General features: G+C 34.9%; 1 protein-coding gene across 5 annotated transcripts in view; it reads right to left on the reverse strand.

Moving 5' to 3' along the window:
- Window positions 1-1,183: 1,183 nt before the first annotated feature.
- POLK (DNA polymerase kappa) overlaps window positions 1,184-14,139 on the reverse strand; it is a 34,762-nt gene continuing 21,806 nt past the window's right edge. For all 5 annotated transcript variants that reach the window (XM_064735185.1, XM_064735184.1, XM_064735181.1 and 2 more), the window contains 8 exons: window positions 13,119-13,243; window positions 12,770-12,936; window positions 10,756-10,788; window positions 8,924-9,020; window positions 7,469-7,640; window positions 5,668-6,627; window positions 4,506-4,557; window positions 1,184-4,354 (listed from right to left, as the gene is read on the reverse strand). In XM_064735185.1, the coding sequence (XP_064591255.1) occupies window positions 4,270-4,354; window positions 4,506-4,557; window positions 5,668-6,627; window positions 7,469-7,640; window positions 8,924-9,020; window positions 10,756-10,788; window positions 12,770-12,936; window positions 13,119-13,243 (1,691 nt within the window). In that variant the 3' untranslated portion in view covers window positions 1,184-4,269. The remainder of the gene's footprint in view (window positions 4,355-4,505; window positions 4,558-5,667; window positions 6,628-7,468; window positions 7,641-8,923; window positions 9,021-10,755; window positions 10,789-12,769; window positions 12,937-13,118; window positions 13,244-14,139) is intronic.

Raw genomic sequence — 14,139 nt, forward strand, 5'->3', positions numbered from 1 at the left:
AGACTCTGCTTACCACAAATAAATACATTTCACAGTTCTTATCTCCTTCAAACATTTTTGGTATAGAGAGGCTGTGATGTAAAAAATCTTTACAATTGATACACTTCAGTCTGATAAGACAATTTCACCAACTGTACTTCCAGTAAGTGAATGTAACTCAGCTGAAAGAAAAAACAACCCTGGGAAAGTAAGTTGAGTGAGAAGAACAAGCCATAACTGATTTAGCCATAACTGAATCATGGAGGTTTCCCGTGAGTCAAATGTTCCAGCAATCTCTTAGAAGGAAGAAAGGAAGGTCTGCATTACTTATGGTAATACAGACTGTTTTCACTGTTAATGCTCCTTTTCAAAATGAGTGACAACAGACAACTACAGAGTGATTAGGTTAGCCTACAAAGCTGGCACCAAAGGATGCTCATACAGAGCATCAGTTACAGTAAAATCATAATTTTCAGTCATGAAACACCGCTGCTAATTTCCAGTTCTAATGACTAATGCACAATACTATTTCACAGCGTATCCTGTGCTTAAATGTTATGTGTATCAAGTTTAGCACATTTTCTAACCACTTCCTACAATCTTGACTCTTTCAGATGGCCTCCACAGACTGCAGACAGACTGACACAGAACCTTACAGAGCTGAAGAACCCAAAACAAAGTGCAGAGCGAGGAAGTACTGTAACATATTCCCTACTTGCCTTCACAGAGCTCTCACTCTGACAGGAAATCTGACCACTTTCTTTAATACTTAAGATAACAAGAGTAATACATACAGAACTAATTAGAGCCAATATAAAATTAAAATGTAAGGTAAGACCAAGCATTGTTGAATGTATAGACTGTCTAAATCCCTTTCTTCAGAAATGGCAGAGAGAGTAACATTAAGGTCACAGAATCACTATCCTTTGTTACTCAACTAAAAGAGGAATTCAAGATTAAGTACTTACATGCAAACCTTAAATAAGGAGGTACTTACATCAAACAAGAAGTTGCATCTGGTGCCAAACTATGCACATGCTTCAGAACTATGGATATAGTAAGTGTGGAATGGCTGACATATGGGAAATCATTTAAAATTAATTAAAGACAGCTAAAAAGAAACTGTCACATATTAATAAAAACAGATTTTAATTTAAGATCAATTGAATAACACACAGAGTCACTGAGGAAAATGCAAAACAGACATTGGTTATACAGTCTTCTCCACAAGAAACAAGAAGAAAAATTCTATCACGGAAATTGTCGACAATGCTTAATCATGAACTGAAGGTCTGCTTCAGATAAAAACAGTAATAAGTATGGCATCAAAAACTATAAGAAGTATAGGAGAAAAGGACTTTTAAACCAGTAAACACATACAACTTTGTATTTGGTTTGCATTATTAAACTTTGGTAGCAGGGGTGTTACAGGGGTGGCTTCTGTGAGAAGCTGCCAGAAGCCTCCTCCATATCCAGCAAAGGCAATTCCAGCCAGCTCTAGATAGACCCGCTGCTGGCCAAGACTGAGCCAAGCAGAAACAGTGGTAAGGTCTCTCTGATAACAGATTTGAGACAAAAAAAAATTATTGCAAAATTGTAATAGTGACCACAGAAGAATAGAGTGAGAATTTGTGAGGGGAACAGCTCTGTACACACCAAGGTCCCTGCAGAAGCTGGACAGGGGGTGCTCCAGGCCCTGCAGCCCATGGTGAGACAGCTGTGCCTCTGCAGCCCATGGAGGTCAGGGGGTGCAGGGATGCACCGGCAGCCCATGGGGGAAACAGACCTGTGCTGGAGCAGTGGATGTCTGAGAGGGGACTGTGACCTCATGGGAAGCCCACACTGGAGCAGGGAGCTGCAGACCTGTGCAGAGAGGAGCCCATGCTGCAGCAGGGTTCCTGGTAGGGCTTGTGACACCGTGGAGCACCCACACTGGAGCAGCCTGTCCTTGCAGGACTGCACCCCATGGAAGAGTGACACACACTGCAGCAGTTCACAGATCTGTTGCCCAAGGGATGGACTCATGTTAGAGAAGTTCATGGAGAACTGTCTCTCATGGGAGGGACCCCCTATGTTGGAGCAGGGGAAAGATTCCTCACTGTGAGCAGGAACAACATGTGAGGAGCTGACCATAACCTCCATTCCCTGTCTCTGTGTGCCACTGGGGGAGGAGGTAGAGCTGGGAAGGAGAGACGATGTGGGAAAGGTGTTTTTTAAGGTGTTACTTTTCTTCTCATTCTGCTCTCATTTTTTTAGTGATAAATTCAATTAATATCTCTAATGAAAGCCTGCTTGGCCCATGACGGTATTTGATGAGTGATCTCTCCTGCTCCCTGTCTCAACCCGTGAACCCTTCACTGTATTTTCTCTCCCCTGTCCAGCTGCAGAGGTGAGTGAAAGAGCAGCTTTGCTGTCTGCCTGGCATCCAGTCAGGGTCAATGCACAATTGCACTGTAATAAATAATTTACAGTAACACACTGAGTTTTATTTTTACATTAATACTGACACATCCACAACCTTTTCATGACCACTAGGATAAGTCTATGACACTTCCCTTTTAAACAGATGGCAAGGCAACTTTTGAGGCTAAGACAACTAACTTATTTTTTTCAAGCACCTAAGAGTAGCTTACTTTTTGCTATGTAATGCTATGTAAAAATAGACGTTTTAAAGATATACACACTATGACAAGGTAATACTTAGATTCTACACTTTATTGAATCAGAGATACAAACTAAAAAAGGGATAGGTGTTCACTTTCTAAACAGCAGTTGGCAGACATGTTCCCTCAGTTGCTTTTATGTCTTTCCTATGAGAAGTTCCCATGCCTGGCAACAGAATAGCTCATGCTGAGTGCTCACTGACCCAGTTTGAAAAAGCTGACTGAGTCAATTTAAAGTTTGAACTAGTCCAGCTGATTTGGTCCAAAGAAGGTAAGGGAGCACTGACATGAATTCAAATGACAGAGCTGTGGGTACAGTGGCATCTGACAAACAGATAAGCAGGTAGAGATGGTGTAATCATTCCAGCCATTCTGGAAACAGGAAAGCATATTCTGAACTGAGCTTGAGCATCTAACACATAGAATGTATACATTTGTTTGATTAAAAAGCAAGGAAATCTCAATACAGTTGAACAGCAAAATAGATGCTTCTGCAGCAGCCATTTCTTTAAAAGACCTTGCAGTTAAAAAAGCAATTTATATTTCCTACAGGGCTTGGCAATGTTTGTATAACTTCTAAGAAATATGTTATAATAAATTATTTGTCTGATAAATATTTGATTATAATAAAATGTCTTTAAACAATTTGATGTGAACAGAAAAAAATCTAAACAGAGCATTTTAAATATTTGCACTTACATTCCTTTTTCCACATACGCACTCACAGAATACACTTTATTCAGCAATACAAAATAATTTAAAAGAGAAAGATAGCTAAACAATAAGAAAGTTCATTATCTTGTATTTGCATGTAATTCATTATTATTGCACCATGAAACCTTTTATTTAGAGGAAATTTAGTGCTACTCACTGGTAACAATTTCAAACTGTAAAAGTTTTCAGTCCCTTTGGAAAGGCCAAAGATGAAACGGCATTTTCATCATTTCATCATTCATCATTTTCATCATTCAACATTTGTCTGAGTATCCTGGACGAATCCTCTCACTTAACAGATTTTTAAACATTTTTCAAATAAGTGAAGTTGTTGCATATCATACCATGACAAGTCCTTCAGATCTGGTCAATCAACTCTTACTGAAGTAATTTTCAGTAACAATGAGAGCTTGATAGTGCTCTAAGTTCTTGTTCTTATTCTGTGTAACTGAGAGACTAACACATTTTTGTATCCACTACGAAGACAAACATTAGCTGAAATTGAGCAACTCAACTCCTCTTTGTTATCATACAGTTAATCTCACACTTTTATTTTTACAATAGGGAAGACGGAAGTTCAGATGTGGGAAGAGGGCCTTCAGTAGGTACAGTGGAGCACCCTAGCTAATGATTCCTGTGTATTCTAGGGAGCTAAATCAAAGTGCTACCAAATTCTGATTCTTGGAAACAAGTGGAAATAAAAGTATTATTCTCCAAAGAAAAGAAAAAAAAAGAAAAGAAAAAACCCCTTCGTTTTACCTCTTCTTATATCTCAGATATCATGTTCTTATTACACAGATATGGAATGGTTCCAAAATGACAGGCACCTGAATCCAGCCTACTGCCAAAGCTAAATTAACTTGCAGTCATAAAACTCTATTAAATGCTTCATGTAGAACACGTTGCTACACAATCATTTAAAAAACATTTTGATTGTATGTTTGGAATTGCTTGCCTTGGGTTTTTTAGATACTGACTGTGAAGCTGTTAGTCCAGACCTAGAGTTAAACAAAGGGAGGGAAAAAAAACAAACAATAAGTGGTTAAAATATACAATGCATACCAACACAGATTTTACAACACTGAATATTTTTCTAGACTTCATTATTTTCAAACCAGTTGCATATTCAAACTTCCAAAAAACATTTACCTTTTTGTTCCTTGTGAAGGATTTGTGTATTGCTGTCCTTTGCTTAAACCTCCTTAAAAATAATTGAAAACAACCAAAATGAGTTACATAAAGAAAGAATGCTTACATACATGGAATAGCTTTTTAAAAAATTTAATCTGTCTCAAGAAGCAGATAATATTATCTGCAACTTGAATACTGTAGTTTATATTACCATTTTTCAAAGAGAAAACCAAAAAGCCTTTATGTTATTGAATTATAAGGGATTACTTTGAACCTTGTAATAGTTTTCAGAAATACTTCAGCATAACGTAGTTGATTTTCAAGGTGGTAGTTAAAAACCATGGTTTTAATTTTTTTATCCTGCAGGGGACAAAAATGAAACTTCACCTAAAGTAAGTCTTCCATTTAAATTAAAACATGTTTGCACATGTAATAGCAGTACCACTTTGAAAATTTTCTTGTAAAATATACTTATTTTAAGTCTTAATTGTATTCTGAAAATTCTAACACATTAGCCTTTAATTTCCTTTTATAAGGTTCCCAAAATAGATCAGGGACTACTTTAGGCAGATACTTTACTACCTGCACTTGCACTCTAATCTGGCCAAAAATGAACTCTTTGTCAAAAAGAGAAACTACTTCAGAAAACATGAATGATACTGCTGTGGCATGTTACAGAGGAAGTTACATGATATATTTTTTTAGCTATAAAACAGAATTGGAAGTTTCTTCCTTTAAGCTTTAGTTCTCATCTCTCTATTTTTGCCAGCACATGACGCAATGGAGCCTCTCTGTTAACTGAATCTGAAACAATACACATTGAAGATGTTTTCATTGATCTTCACTTTAATATCAGTGGCCTCACAAACACCTTTCTGAATATGGTCAGGCGTAAGCAACATACAATTTCCAGAAATGAGCAGTAATTCCTGTGTCACCTTTGTGGCAAATGGGGGGGCACTGACAAACTAACATCACATTTATAAATCTACTTTGTCATGAAAATAAATTTGACATTTTTTAAATAAAAATGTTCACTCCTATATAGGCCTTACTTAAATAAGCTTGTTGAGAAAAATTTCTAACGACTAAAAAGTTCAAAGTACACTACTGCTGAAGTATCTTAATTGCAAAAGCAGACAATTTGAATAATTAAACATATACTAATGCATATACTTACCAGAGAAAATTCTGTTTGAGTTTTCCACATTATAAGTCTTAGTCGGAAAATCCTGTTTTTCTGTTAGCTCCTGGATAAGGCCTTTATTTAAGCAGATATCAACATGTCTGTTAAATGACATTAGATTGGTGGTTTTCTGTTCTGAATTACAAACTGGACAAACAAGAACACTGTCTTCTTTGACTTCAAAGAAACAGGATGAACTACTTCCTTCTTTATCTTCAGTCTTGTCAAAATGGTCTTCATTGTCTTGTGACATTCGTTTGGGGAAGACACACTGTTTCATACACACATTTCTAGCAATGTCACTGAGATTGTTAGGCTGTCGTTCTCTGGGAGATTTATCAGGTATTATCTGAGCAAATTTTTCTGTGCTATTGTCAGTAGAGCTGTCAGATACACTTGCAGACTGGTCTGTTCCTGATAATTGATATGTTTCATTTTTTTGACATTTATCAACCCACTCAGTTTTAAACTGTGGAAGAAAGTTAGATGTATTTGCTCTTGAACTGTCATTCTTGGATATTTTCACAGTATCTTTAACACACATCCCATTGAGGCACTCATCAATGTGTCTATTAAGTTCTTCCAAATTATTGCTGCTCTGTTTCTCAAAGCACACAGGACAGGTGAAGATCTTACAAACATTAGAATTCTGTAAATCGGCGTCTTTCTTTGTTTCTTCCACAATGTTTGCTGATCTATCATCATGAAACAGCTGCTTACCTATGCTTTCATTTGGAGAAATATTCTCACTGTTTAGTTGTCTTGCTGCTCGCTTTTGATCAAAAAAACTCCCTCTATGAGTTGCTTCTGAATTTTTTGTGAAATACTCTTGGTTGGACTTCTCTGGCTGAAGCCTAAGGTAACCAATTTCTTTTCCTGATTTTAAGAAACTTGTAATGCTTTTTTGTTGGTATTTCTTTTCTTCTTCAGTTAGAAATCCTGATACTCGTACACCTAATGATGAAAAAGAAACTTAAAATAACAATTCTATGAAAGCTTGATACTAACTCCTAATTAACAGCTTTTGAGGCATACATTCACTCAATAAAGACAAAATTTATCTCTAAAAAGATGCTAGTCTACCTCCAAATGCATCACAATGTCAATACAATTTTATCAGACCCAAGCACTAGTCGAACCATATTATTAATTTTAGTATTATTAATTATTATTAATTTTAGTACTCTGAAGTTTTAACTCATTGCATTATAACACAAATTTATAAATTAAGTTACAAAGAATTCAGTTTAAACGTTTTTGCATGAACTTCACCCATCAAAACATATTTTTCTGCAGCACTTTCTAATATCTTAACAAGTAAATTTTATACACCACTCAATGTTTCAAGCAGAATGCATAAACACCTGAAACATATGTCTTAGGGTCAAAACACAGAGTTTACTGTTGTCAGAAATGTTTGCATCTCCTGCAGAACACTGTGCTGTAAGCACTTCTGCTGATGTGGTGCAAAGAAGATTTAAAAGCTCTTTTAAAGCAGCAGAATTAATCCCTGCTATGACTCAAGTTTCTACTGTCAAGATGATCTGATTGTTGTTGCAATAAAAATATACAGCCTCAATTAGTAAAGCTTCCTAAGTCCCCATTCAGCACTCATTATTAGAACTTCCTAAGTTACTTGCTCAGCACAGATCTGTTTCACTTTGCAAAAATTAGGGTAATAGAAAAAGGATAAATGCATTAATACCAGTTTTACTTTTAAAGCATGGTGTGTTATTTCAAAACACTATCAGATTTCCTAACTGTGAAAATGAAGAACGAATTTGAAATATCTTACCCATAAGTCTTATCCGTAGAGGGTGAGGAGCAACACTATCAATTTCTGTTCCTAACAAATCTTTAGCAACAGTAAATATTTCCTCCTCAGTAGAAACAGAAGACAGCACAGTTGAAGCTCTGGTTTTAACTTCGAAATTCACATTCTTAAGCTTCAATGTAACAGTTTTACCCTAGGAAAAAATATGATTTAAAAAAAGGTTTAAAATGTATGTCATATATGGCACAGAAACAATTATTATGTAGCATCTATGTAAAGGTTCTTAAGCCAGAGTCAAGTATGCTTTTAGCCACTGTGTGTCTGTGCAGATAGTCACTTATCTGTGCACAGCAAGGGGTGCTCCCAAGTATCTGTCTGCAAAATTCTGTACTTGCCCCTAAATTCTGTACTTGCCCCTAAATTTCTGCCAAAGTTGAATTCTCTGAACTGGGTCATTTGACTGCAGTTCTCAGCAGACCACCTGCCACTAGTGCATGTTCAGTTGAGTTCATGTTTTGGCCACAGACGCAACATCTACCCCATCTAAAAAAATATATTTCCTCACATGGAAATTTTCAGTGCCAGATATCCTAACAATGAAGAACACAAAAGTGATACCCCATGGCAGATTCATGGAAAACTTACTTCCTCCTGCACAGTGCTATCACAACCACACACATAATTTGTGTTTGACACAGATATTTCCCTGGCAGCACCCCTCAAACAATTTGCGTGATTTATAATGTCTATCCAAATGTAAATAACTAGCACTCTCTTTGGTGCTTTTGTAAGCTTATCCCTTCGTCCTCCTTAGCTGATCATCTCCCTTTCAACCTGTCATCTTTTGAGACAATCTTTTAAGGCTGAAGAAGATTAACAACAATTATTTTAGGTCTTAAATGTAATCCCTTGCTTTACAATAAGACCTTCAAAGAAAATATTTACTTTTTCCAAGTAAAAAACAGGTATCTGGGGAGAAAGAATAAAGGGATTGTTTCTACTATTGATGCTATTGAATGGTGTGAATAACTTGTCAGCAAGTTCGGCACTAGTCAAGTTCTTAAACTAAAAAACTGGCTATTGACGGGATCCTGTATGTATACAGGAGAGAAACAGTGTTGTAAATACACAATTATTACACAATCAACCAAAGCATGGCTTATGGACAATCAGCTCTACTATTCACTTTGTCCCTTAAAACATTGCTTTTGGCATAAAATGTTTACATGCCAAACAACTTGATTAAGTTTTCATATTTCAAAACCTGATTTAGTTTTTATCCTACACATATTGCTAGACAGCCACTCGCACAACAACAAAATGCTAAGTCATCCTAAACATTTGCAAATTAAAGAATGAAGACTTCTGAAGATAGACTGCATGGTATGATGCTGCTGAAAGCATTTATACTAAAGCTGCATTGAATTGTTGGAGTGCAAAGCATCTTTTTGCAAGTAACCTGAGTAATATAAATACCTTAAGTCCCTCTTTTTGTAACTCTTGAGCAAGGTCTCTGCAGAGCTCTCGACACAAACTGTACTGGTCTTCTGCCGTGTTAATTTCACTGAATGTTCTAAGACAAAAAAATATGATCTTGTTCAGTATGAATCTTATAGTATGTTCGGTGTCTGCAATCTAGAAGTATTTTTTCTACAGTTAAACAACACTAGAATCAGAAGAATGCTATATAGGTTAAAATTCTTACTTCAAGGCACAATGATTATTAATAGGAATATTTTGTTTGCAAAATGCCTTCAAATAATGAAACAATTTGGTTTCAATTTTTCATGCACTATTTGAAAATTATTCAAATTTAATGTCATTGATGCCTAAGTATTTGCAAGACAGAATATTAACAGCAAGTGAATTCATAGAGACAGCTAAGTTATTTGTATTTAATCTCATTTCTACACACAGTATAACATCAGAAGAAAGCCAGGAGCTGGAAGTCAACATCAGAGCCAAGTATCGGAAATAAATAATGCAGATGCTAAGAAAAAGATGTCAACTAGGATAATTATGTCTAGCCTCAGGGAAGGAAAAGCTATCTTTCTGCCAAAAATGTTGCCAGCTGTCTTTGCTAGAGCTTCTTAGGACAGAAATTACAGTGTTATCTGTTTGTTGTACATTTGCTTTTCAGTAATAACATCACTGGAAAAGAAACCTTCCATTGTTTCAAGAGAAATGGAAAGCAAAACTTATAGACAGTTTAGGCTTTGGAAAGGTCTCACAGATACGTTGTTCCATGTCAAACTTTATATTTACAAATGTAACGTCAATAAAATTACAGTGGATTTTGCATCTCTAAGCTATAGTCAGTTTCACCTGACTGTACTGAAAAGACATCCTCTACTATGATTCGCATTCCTCTAAGAAAGTTTGCACGCTGTCAAACTCATAGGCCGAGTATTTCACTGTGGGTGCTACACCGCTATCCAAGGAATAACTCATGCTATTCAGACAATACTGCAGTGATTGAGAAGTTGTAAAAGTCCAAGGCTTGAAAAGGACAGGATAGAGAGAATGCTGTTTCAGGGTTGTCTTTTCCCCCATATAAACTAGTTTCATGATCTCAGAAGCCTGTAGACATTTCTGGTCTAAAACCGTTCCCTTTGAGCAAAAAAAAAAAAAAAAGGAAAAAAGCAATACAGAAAGATACTATGCAGATGTCCAAAGTATCTGTCTGATTGCAAGGCAGCACAACACTAAAGCCATAAATTTTTCAGCTGTGGTGGTCCCAAAATCATATTGGGCTTACTTAAGCTGCTCACAGCTATTAAGTTGCAAAATGACAGAACTAAGTATCTTTTCTTACCACCTTTTCTAAGAAAACACATGATGATAGGGATAATTATTAAAGTGCTTTAAAGATTCTCCCGGCAGAACTCATTTTTTAAAAATTAACTACCTTCTTAAAGAACTTTACTCTGGTAAAACTTTAGTTAGGAAATACACGTGACTGGAGACTACTACACTGATATTGACATTGAGCTTAAACAGATAAAAAATTTTCAAGCCCATATATATTTCCACCTTATCTTATGGCTTAAAGATCACTTTGATGCATTAAAGGCACTAGCAGAATTGGATGATAAGAGAATACTCAAACTGACAAAAATACCTCCATGGAGTTTTGGAGCTAAGGACAAAAAATAATTCATGCTTGAATCTGATTTAGTGAGCATGTTGTATATGTGCATTTTTAAATAAAAATAAAACATAATTATATGACTAATAAAAGTATACATTACTTGGTATTTAGTGGTTCTAATGGCTAATGTAATTACTTCAATATTAAAGAAGCGTACCTTTCAGTGCTCATACTTTTTCTTTCTCCATCCCTTTAAAGAGAGAAAAGTTTATTACACTTTCTTGATATAGAAATCTTTTCAATAAACTCAGAGTTAACCAATAATGCTCAAATAACTAACAGCAGTCTTTTCTATAAAGTCTGGATGTTAAATTTTTCTACAAATCTTGTACATCAAGTTTCATCAAGTGCAAAAAGCAGAATTAAAAAAAATAATGTAGATTAAGTAAAAACATAGATCAAACATAGATGTCTTTTTAAAATAAAAAAGTCTAAAAACCAAACAAATAAAAAAGTCCCTCAGAACTCAGCTATTATGTCAGAGAGAGTCTGATTCAAAAAGAAAACAAACTACAAATCCTATGCTGTCTTAGCTATAACTATGAAGCATGGCTATTAAAATCCCACACATACATGTATATTTGAATATTTCCTTTATCTGAGGATCTGAGGAAATATTCTGCCTTCAGTCTAAAAGACTGTTCAGCTTAAAGCTGACGTATTTAAGCTTTTTCTGTTTGTTGCTTTCTTTCTTCTTAGTGCTAATTGAGTATCCTTTAACAACTTTCTGTACATAAGGAGATGCCTCAGAGCAATTGCAGGTCATTCTTCTGTTTTCAAGTATTGGAAATAACAAATTTGGTATTGCCATATTTTCTTAAAAGAAGGTAGTCAGACACAATAAGATGAACTATTTACTGAAGATCCAGGTTTTAATATTTTAAATGGTTGTTTTCTCTACACTAAAATCAAGTTGGTGTTGACAAAAAAAAATCTTAGACATTAAAAGCCCTAACCTTTGAAATGCTCCTGTTTTTTCAAAATGCCCTGGGAGATATTCCAGGCTGTAAAACATCTAACTAGAGTGAATAAGAAGAAAGATTGCACCAATTATTAAAAGACTATCCAAGGTCTGTTTATATATTAACAGAAAAAATATTTTGAAAACTGTGTCTTATCTTTTATCAAGTCACCTTCACCAAGTCAGTTTTACCGCATATTTTCAAAAATGTTTTTATACTCTGCATAGAAAAAAAAAACCAACACAAAAATTTGTGCTAGCACATTACTGTGCTTCAAACTGCTCACTACATATATTATTTTGTAGTCAAATGGAAAAAAGGGAAGATCATTGTCAGAGAATTTACAGATATAATAAAGAATAGGTGTGTCAGAAGTGCATAAGACACTTTGGAACTTTTAATAAAATCAAATCATTGTCAAGCTACCTTAAAACAGAATTTCAGTACTGTGGAAAGGAATATCTTTTAAAAAGAAATCAATACTTAATTAAAGGTCTTAGTTAAACAAACAGTAAAATGCTATGCTTTGGGTCTTTTTAAAGAACATGCTTGTCTCCAAGACAGGCTTAGAAATGACAAATATTGTTGAAAAGATATATGCACTGCTAAGACTGATTTCTCCCATACTAAAAAGGAGGCTAAAAGCTATTTAAGTACAGTCAACCTTAAAAGAACATATATTAAGAAGGATATACTAATCTTCAATTCTATTCCACCAAATTCACATGTTGATACTACAAATATGTAATCCTAATAAAAGACATAGAAACTTCCCTGACAATTCACCACCAGAGAAGATCAAATACCTTTGTGATTTTCATTATAATCCAATAATTATAAACACCAATGAATGTGTATTGTTTTTGAAGAAAAGGGAATGTACAACTCTTCTTAGGACACCTCAGTTATGTTCAGCTATTTTGATAATTATAAGGTTATCTTACCTTGATTTCTTCACTTATGTACAACTTCCCTGATGAGATTTTTTTGAATTTCATATTTAGACATGGCTGTACAAACCTTTGTTTTTTCATGTTTGGCTACTGTATCTTAGACATAAGTAGAACAGGTATCAGACATTTTAAAAATATATTAAACAAGCATATATCCATAATATTTGCCAGTTAAATAATATGTTCAGTATGTAACATACACAAGGAAACATTCAGAAACATGTTAACACAGAAGGAAGAAAACCCCATGGCTTACTTTTCCAAATGTGTTGAGCCCAAACCAAGTGAAATATCCAAGAAATTACGCCAAGATACTTCTGAAAAAAGAAGAGAAAGCAGCGCCCTCTGCTGGTAAAGTTCTGAGCAAGTCACAATTCCAAGTGCTTTTAACATCTTCTCTGTTACTTTTCCAATACCTGGCACCTAGAAAAGAGTATGTAACATCATGGTGAAAATATTCCATTTGTAGATCCATTACTCAGAAAATCTGAATCAAATACAACATGGAAGATTACCTAGAAAATTCTATCATTTCAGCAAAAATCTTGCTTCCAGAACATAAAAACATTACATGACAGAATAGTAAATGTCCTTGTGTCTCTTACCTTTCTAATGGGCAAATCTTTTAAGAAGTCTAGCACTGCTTGTCTCTCAGGAGTAATTCTGTATTGGCCATTAGGCTTATTACAATCACTGCACATTTTTGCTAACATTGTATTTGGTGCTATTCCTTAAAAACAAACAAAAATCAATGGTAATTTTAAAAAATTTAAGATGAAGTTTAATTTCAACTATCCAATATTTATAAGCCAAAGAGTAGCCTTTATAATTGGCAAAGACTAAAATAAGGAAAAGAATTATGATTATTCATAAGTCAGGATAACATAACAAGCACTAGTAAGTCAAGAGCGCTTAAATACCAAGTCCTTAAAAACAACATCAGTGACACCAACTCCTTAAAAATAACATCAGTTACACGAGTCAACATTTCTATGATGGTGATTATGGTAAGAAAGAAAATGCTGACTATGGTAGTTACAATGAACTCTTAAGTAAGGAGACCTTTCTTCCTTGTATTTCAGCAAAAAGACTTTTTTGAGAGAATTTAACAAATTATATCATTTAGTGGGCAACCACTGGAATGTAGTAATTTATAAATTCATATTTCACAGACATCAGAGGAATTAGGAGGGATGGCTCTTTTCTATCAAAGTAACTGTTTTTATGAATTAACTCTGGAATTTTTTTTGACGAATTAACTCTGGAATCTTCAGCAAAAGAAAGAATAACTTTGTCCTACAGCCCTAGAAGTCTGCACACTGATATAATGTATTACTCAAGATGGCAGAAATAACTCTACTTATTACTGATTATCAGTATTTTTTCAGTTACCCTTCTATTTATTTTTAATTTGGGGCTTAAGACCCCTATTTGCACTTGTAAAAGCGACACCTGTTTTCTATACACTAACTTATCCTTAAGAAGACAAAACTTCAGTAAAGAAAACTGTTATTCTGCTATTATTCATGAGATAACATACATGGGAGGGGGTTTCATCCTGCTTCTTCTTACTAGCTGTTTCTCTGCCTCTGCTTACATTCCACACTTTCCTGACCCTCTGCAGCT

Source organism: Zonotrichia leucophrys, chromosome Z (assembly GCF_028769735.1).
Source record: "Zonotrichia leucophrys gambelii isolate GWCS_2022_RI chromosome Z, RI_Zleu_2.0, whole genome shotgun sequence".
In the NCBI taxonomy this organism is placed as follows: domain Eukaryota; kingdom Metazoa; phylum Chordata; class Aves; order Passeriformes; family Passerellidae; genus Zonotrichia; species Zonotrichia leucophrys.